Source organism: Festucalex cinctus, chromosome 14 (genome assembly GCF_051991245.1).
Source record: "Festucalex cinctus isolate MCC-2025b chromosome 14, RoL_Fcin_1.0, whole genome shotgun sequence".
NCBI classification, from domain to species: Eukaryota; Metazoa; Chordata; class Actinopteri; order Syngnathiformes; family Syngnathidae; genus Festucalex; species Festucalex cinctus.
The window spans coordinates 23653300-23661433 of record NC_135424.1 but is presented as its reverse complement, the minus strand read 5'-3'; the positions used below and the strand labels follow the sequence as shown (position 1 = coordinate 23661433).

Below are 8134 nucleotides of genomic sequence, written 5' to 3'. Positions count from 1 at the left end.
TGGGAAATCCTACATAGAGTAGCTTTAACTCAGGAGCATAATATATATATATATAAAAAAAAAAAACTTTAACCTGTAAAACAAAAATATAAAATAATTTTTGCTGATTTATTTATTTATTTTTTTTGCTGTGTGCAAAGCGCGCATGCTCAGTGCAAACAAAACCCCTACACCACCGAGCGGACGCTCCCTGCGCACACTCTGCCAATAATGAGAGCGCCACTGCCCCCTAACGTAGTGGAGGTGCAATTGCACTTTATTCTAGGACAGTAAAAAAAAATAAAAAAAATAAAAAAATAAAAAAACATGTTCCCCGAGGTCAAACGAGCCCCCCTTGATGGAACCTCGAGCCCCACTATTTGAGAAGCACTGCTCTACTCCAACCTGATTCAATGATCAGGATAACTTTCAGGCTCCTGCAGAGCTTGCTGATGAGCTTAAGTATGAATCAGCTGTGTTGAAAATGGGAAACCTCCAAAACCTGCAGGACTGTGGCTCTCGAGGACTGCAGTTTGACACCTATGCTCTAAACCACAGGACTCAAACTCCGGTCCTCGAGGGACATAGTCCTGCATGTTTTAGAGGTTTCCCTCCTCAAACACACCTGATTCATCAGCAAGCTCTGCAGGAACCTGATAATGATCCTCATTATATGATTCAGCTGTGTTTGAGGAGAGAAACCTCTAAAACATGCAGGACTGCGGCCCTCGAGGACTGGAGTTTGAGACCTGTGCTCTAAATGGTTCAAGAACAGCTTCAAATTTACTTCGGATGCACTTTTATTTTTTATTTTTTTAAATTTTCGGCAAAAATGGCAGGAATGATGAGAGGTTTTATCACCTTCAGACCTACAATTTTCTTTTTCTGTTAGTCAATATTTTTCTTCTTTGTTTACTCATTTGGACTCCTTTCCCACAACATGAAAATTTTTTGAGAGGGTTATCATGTTTTTGTTATAGTGGACACCAGGATAGTTTGGCTGTAACGTGTTGTAAACCTACCAAGCTTATATGTAACATTTTTAACATGAACATCATGCAAATCAACTTGTGATTGTGATTGGTTAACTAGGATCCAATCATGAACCAGAAGTGTTCACAGCATCCAAATGATGTTTTTATTGGTCTAGACATGCAAATATGTCATGTTCATTGTAATCATCTATGGCACATGTGTCAAGATCCGGTCTTCGAGGGCCTGAGGTTTCTCTACTACTCCAACACACCTGATTCAATGATCATGACAATGATCAGGCTCCTGCAGAGCTTGCTGATGAGCTTAAATATGAATCAGCTGTGTTGAACATGGGAAACCTCTAAAACTGTCATGGTTCAGGGGCGTTTTCTCCAGCACACACCTGCAATGCGTGAACAATCAATGGACCTTAAAAAGAGACTTCCTGAGTGGTACCAGCTGTCATATTATTCCTTGCTCATCACACTGACCAAGGGAACTCTGCGCTCCAGTTTAGTATTTCGTCTCCATTGGCTTTAGCTTGAGTTTTCTCCGTGTGTACATATCCACGTCGCTTTCCATTGTACCTTGTTTCTGTTAGTTGCTATTCTCGTGTGTTTCTATTTCCTTGCCTATTGCAAGCGCCTTTTGTTGATAATTTGATCCTTGCCCTTTTATTTTTGCAAGCGTTTTTCGTTAATTGTATCCCCCTTGCCAAAGAAAACAGATGAGACATACAGTGGTGTAAATGGTTGTGTAGCTATTGTTGATGGCATTTTGGTGTCTGGCAGGACGAGAGAACACGACACCAACTTCTGAGCCATGCTGGAACCTCCAAGGGGAAAATATATGACCTTACCCATAATGCACCAGGCAGCCCGACACGTGCAAGTCGCTTATTCTTGAACCATGGGACGGACAAATTTAGGAGCGCTGGTGGAAAAACTTTTCATCTTGCTTTGGTCCACAGTTTGAACATATGAATACGCATATTTTAATAAACTATCAATAACATATTTTCCTAGATTATTTTATATTAACTGCGATTGGCTGGCAACCAGTCCAGGGTGTCCCCCGCCTACTGCCCATAGCCAGCTGAGATAGGCGCCAGCAGCCCCCGCGACCCTTGTGAGGAATAAGCGGTCAAGAAAATGGATGGATGGATTTTATATTAAAGGGATACGTTACTTAATTAGCCATTTTTGGCAGTCAAACATTAATATTTTGCCTATAATAAATGTGATATTTTCATTATTTTTCATGTACAATTAGTACCTTTAAAAACACATTTTGCAACTTGCTGTCGACTGAAAATGACATCACAAGGACTCAGGTAACCAATCAGCACAGCTTGTGAATGTCACATGACCAAACCTAGAAAACAGGTGAATGTCACATGACCAAACCTAGAAAACAGGTGAGCTGTGTTACCTGAGCCCTTGTGATGTCATTTTCAGTCGACAGCAAGTTGTAAAATGAGTTTTTAAAGGTACTAATTGTACATGAAAAATAATTAAAATATCAAATTTATTAGACAAAATATTACCTTTTTATTGCTATAATGGGCTAAAAAAGTGAAGTATCCCTTTAAGACAGGGGTGTCCAAACCGGACCGGGAGTGTATAAAAAAAACACAGGCACTATTAAAGGTTATTTTAGTTCACTAAAACTAACAAAAAAAAACAAAAATTCAAATAACAATTTCATTAACAAAATGAAACAAAAACGAAGATGCTTTTTAAAAAAAAGAAAAGTAACTGAAACTACATTTTATGATTACAAAACTAACTAAAATAAAACTATAATTATAGCAAAAATGTCCTTCGGTTTAGTCTTTGGTAATTAATTGAATGCATGAGCCTTTTAGTAGAATTATTTTGATATAACCCAGAATAATGACGTTGCGCCAATAATGTTTTTTTAAATGTTGCGCACGAGTAATACACATAAAAAAAATAAACAAAAATAAAAAAAACCTAAAACTAATACTGAACCTAACTAAACTAAACATTTATTAAATAAATAAAACTAATAAAAAACTAACAGAACCACCCTGAAAAAAAACAAAAACAAAACGAAATGAAAACTAAAATGCAAAAATTCCAAAACTATAATAACCCTACTGCCATATTACAAATAAATTGGTTTATATACTGCAGCATTTTTCTAAATATGCAAAATCACAAATAAATTATTTGTACAATTTGTAGGACTAAACACAATTTCTCTTCATAACATTATGTGGCCCTTGCATCCTTCTGATTTTCTGTATGTGGCCCTCAAATGAAAAAGTTTGGACACCCCTGCTTTAAGAAATACAGCACTGTATTACTGTAATGTATAAAAACATGTCAAATAACACACATTTAATACAGGGATTCCACAAACAATAGTTTATGCTACAGTGTACCATATACAGTACCGTATTTAATCAAGGGTTTAATTTGTTTTTATGCAGTTAGACTGCACACACAATGTCTCACGGGCAGATGTCTGTTCCAGTAATGCAACATTTTTTCATTCAATCCAATGCATAGTGTACGTTCAGTTAAAAAAACAAAAAAAAACGTGTTTTTGCCATCATCATCATATTATGTCAACAAATATCAAATCAATTTGAAGAGCACTCTAGTCGTCAAGATCTGGAGTCTGAGTACAAATGTAAACCTTTGTTAAGGTACAGAGGAAGAGCTCTCAAAGTCCAGTGAATGATGCTCCAGGCCTCCATAGCCGTTCATCTTCTTCAGCTTCAGCTGATCCACCAGATGAAGGCACTGGGTCTCTAGAATGGGCTGCTTCTTGGAGAACATCCGGCTTATCTCCATGAATGTCTTGTTTTTGGTCTCAGGTATGACTGCGTACACATACACAGCCACAGACAGACAAATGCTGGCGAAGACCAAGTAGCAGTAAGACCCAGCTGACATCTAGTGGTTGGATGAAATAGAAAACTGAAATGAGTTACAGTACAAACAACCAAACATGGGTTTTTAATCTGGTTGAATAAAGGTTAAAGCTACCCAATGTAGCAGCTTTAAATGAAAAAATAAAAATAAATTACTGTAAATTTAAATCTTACGTTACCAAAACCAATAAAACGTCAAATTTTCAGGATTAGGTTTCCGTCAGTCATACAGACAAAATATAGACATGCTATAATATAGACAGAATATAGATAATACTAGGGGCGGTGTCATCAGTAGGTGAATGACGTGGGTGAGTCCCAGAGCCAAGAAACAAACATGAAAAGTACATTGTAAATAATTCATCCACTATGTATCAATCTATGTTGTCATCGGTCCCGGATACCGGCAAAATTTAATCCAAGCAGACAGAGATATTCCACAGGATATCTCTGTAATGTAGACTCATGTAATAATGTATTGTAAATACTAATGTAATGTTTTGATCGCTTGTCGACTGTCAGTACTTGATTATTAATTTCAGCGAATATATATATATTTTTTTTTATTCTTAGAGTTGTACACTATAGTTTCAAAAACACTGATACTTTTTTATTTTTTTTTATTTTAAATGTATATCCGACTTTTAAGGATCCACAACAGAAGATAGGTGTATTATCAAATACATTTTTGACAAGGTGCGTTTTTTATTTTTGACATATCGACTGTATATATGGTTCTAACTTCTAAGTATTAACAGCAGAAAATGAGACAGGTATTGTTGCTATGCCAGACTTAAAAATTGTACTTTTGAGTCTAAACAAAATGTTGGTAATTTCAGTACATTTCAATAAACTACAAATTAAAAATAATTAAAATTTAATGTAATTTAATTTTTTTGTATCAAAAAAGTATCTAACCATGACACAAATGTATCGAACCGAACCATGATTTTTTGGTATCATATATATATATACATATCAAACAAATGTGTGTTATTTACGTTGGATTTTCAACAGTAGGTCAGTTTTTTCACCTGCAAGAAGGGGAAGACAAATCCCACAGTGAAATTGGAAAGCCAGTTGAGCGATCCTCCCACAATGTAGGCTGCTGGGCGATGGGACTGTTTAAACAGCTCTGCTGTGACCAAGAAGGGAACCCCCGCTGCAAGAGGAAAACACATGCGTTGGCAATCATATTTTCCATCCTTAATATCAACTAAACATTATCAAAATGTTCAGTGTTTAGAAATTCTATCGAAGAGGGAGGAGATTGACAAAGGAGCGAGAAGAGAGGAGGTTAAAATGTTTTGAGATAATGAGAGGATTGTTCCTCAATGTTGTCATTTGATGCAGACGTCTCCTAGAGTTGACGCCATGCCATTGACGCATATCAGCAATGCACTGTCTGCGTGTCAAAATTTATTACTAGTATTTCCACAAATATGCTTGACAGTGCAGGGGAAACCCAACACAATTGTGCATCTTGTGGTAAAAGCATGAAATGCAATTTGATACACTTCTAGCCAATGACGTCCCAGAAAGTTTTGGATATGGAGCCATTTTCAACATAGCGCCCATGACAACCATTTTTCAAAATGGCCACCAGCTGCAACAGTTTTCTTATGAGTGATGTAAATGTGATATTTCAGACACATTTACCACACAAGGGACTGAGAAAATATCTTTTGGATAAACAAAAAAATAGTCATGAAACATTCAAGATGGCCGCCGTCACTTTTATGACTGATATGGGTGACAATGTCAAATCAGTCATTTTGTTATGATGCAGCATTCTAATTTTGAACTTTGACATTGGCCAGAAGCAGTGGCGGAGCCAGACTTTTATAAATAGGGGGGCCAGTGGGGGGGCAAGGATACTTCATCCAAAGATGATGCCAAATTTGTTTTCATGAAAATTAATTTCAATCGGAGTCTCTATCGATGTTCAAATATATTTAAGTACATATTAAGCACAGGGGAGATTTTTGCACATAATGTGCCGTTTATTAAGAATGTATAAAATGTACCAAAAAAAAATTCAGCACTGTTTAACTTGAATGAACTTGCACGCACACGCAGATACTGTATTCATGCAATTACAGTACTTTTATCAACATAACATTATAATATGAACATAATGCAAATTTGTATTACAGTATGACTAAAGATCCTGTCGAAGTGCCAAACTTCATTTTCCACACACCCTATGAAAAATAAATTTATTACTCCAACTACTACTTCATTTACAACCACATAATTTATTAATGTGATTAATTAATAATTATGTTAATAAATCCTCCACTTCTACCTGTAAATGCAAACGTCAGTTAGTGTCTGTTTGAACTTTCAACCATTGGAGGGTGCTATTGTATTGCATAACAACAACAACATACTTATTTTTAGCTTGCACAAAACTACGTTGCTTATTGATGTCCGTCCAAAACAATCTATCTGAACTAGAGGTGTCAGTGGATTAAAATTTGTAATCATAATTAATCGCATTACTTCAATAATTAACTGACTATTAATCACACATTAATTGCACATTTTATATCTCAATTTATACCTACATTTACAATAAAATGTACAATTTCAATATGGTTTTATTTATTTTTTTAAGTCATTGATAGAGTAATTTCATAACAATTCAATAAAAAAAAAAATAAAAAAATCATTGATAGAGTAATTTCATAACAATTCAAGAAAAAAAGTTTTAAAAAATAAAAATAAAATATGTGCTGTACTGTAAAACCAAACCAAAGCGTGACTGATTTGTTTTGGTCATTTTTCTATCACTACAACATGGTATAATTGCATTTGTAAGACAATAGTGAAAGCTCAATGTATTTCTCTTTTCATATTAGGAGCTGCCTAATTTTTAACATGAAGTAACTTGTGAAATTATGCACATTTTTAAAACTGTAAAATACAACACAGTCCCCACAAATATATGCATTCGCGCTTTGCTTTTATTTTGTTAAGTGAAATAGGATGTGCATTGTAAAATTACGAATTTTTACTGCATAGGAACCAGAAACGACCGATGTGTTCTTTTCATATTAATAGCTCTATAATTTTAAACAATAAGTAACTTGCGAGTTTCTGCACATTTTAAAATTGTAAAATACAACTTGACGCCAATCCCCACACATTAGGCAATATCATTTAATTTATTACTGCTAAATTGTGTTATAGTGACTCCCTTTTATGACGTCGGACGCTTTTATTTTGTTAAGTTCTCGGATGCGAGACGCAGCTGAGGCCGCTCTACTGTTACAGCGAACACATCGGTAGTTTCACTTTCACCCTGATGAGATATTTTGTGGAGATGCTGAATAAAATACGCCTCACATTTAAAGATAAATAGGCTTGTGCTCACTCCAACTGTCAAGACGGCGTCCATTTGGCTCTTTATTCTCACAGGGGTTTCAGAGTGCCCATGGACGCCTCTTGGTGCTCGGTGTGAACGCAACGGCTAAACGAGTGCGTTCTTTCAAAGCAAGGCACGGGTGGTAGTGGTGAGACACAGTCCAAATGGCTCCTCCACCTATATTCTGCCCCTTAAACACTGTATTTTAGCTCCAGTGCATTTCTATTGGGTAGTTTTGACGTGGACGTTTCTACTGCGTGGTGACTAGAATTCCCTGAGTAGAGGCTTTCCAAATAAGGAGCGGTCGTTAATCGAGCGTTAAAAAAAATAGTACCGTTAAAGGCACTTTAAGTTAATGAGATAATAACGCGACAATTTTGACACCCATAATCTGAACATAAAAGTTATTTTAAACAGTCACTCACGTCTCACAGGCAAACAAACATGATATAGCCAAACGCCAACAGCCATTCTCGGTACTCAGGAGACTGCTCCTTAAAACAGATGATTCTCCTTCTCCAGACTCCTAGTGAGGTGGATTATAATGCTTTGTCGTAAGTAGCGCCAGCCACTGTTCAGGAGGGGCATAACATTTAGTAGGCGTCTGCTTGGAAAAAAATGCTGGCAGGCTGCATCGGCCAGGCGTGCGACGTCACTGCGCCGGTGCCGTGATATGTCAATCATTTGGCGTCTGCTGGGTCCAATCACATTTCAGCAGGGGCATGTGCCCCCCCTGGCTCCGCCATTGGTCAGAAGCTGCCTTCTATCACACTGTCTGCAGGCATTCACAACTGATAATCACTTGTCAAGTCAAGTCATCTTTTGAACTATGACCACTGTTTCTTTCAAACGGCAGCATATACTGTATTTTTGTGTTGTTTTGGATTTTTTTTTATTTAATTTGA

The 8134-nt window shown here is 36.5% G+C and overlaps 1 protein-coding gene across 4 annotated transcripts in view; it reads right to left on the bottom strand.

Annotated features, from left to right (window-relative positions):
• Nucleotides 1-3332: 3332 nt before the first annotated feature.
• The window catches only part of slc2a15a (solute carrier family 2 member 15a), a 54604-nt gene continuing 49802 nt past the window's right edge, over nucleotides 3333-8134 (bottom strand). For all 4 annotated transcript variants that reach the window (XM_077495338.1, XM_077495341.1, XM_077495342.1 and 1 more), the window contains 2 exons: nucleotides 4894-5021; nucleotides 3333-3881 (listed from right to left, as the gene is read on the bottom strand). In XM_077495338.1, coding sequence (XP_077351464.1) covers nucleotides 3627-3881; nucleotides 4894-5021 — 383 coding nt within the window. In that variant the 3' untranslated portion in view covers nucleotides 3333-3626. The remainder of the gene's footprint in view (nucleotides 3882-4893; nucleotides 5022-8134) is intronic.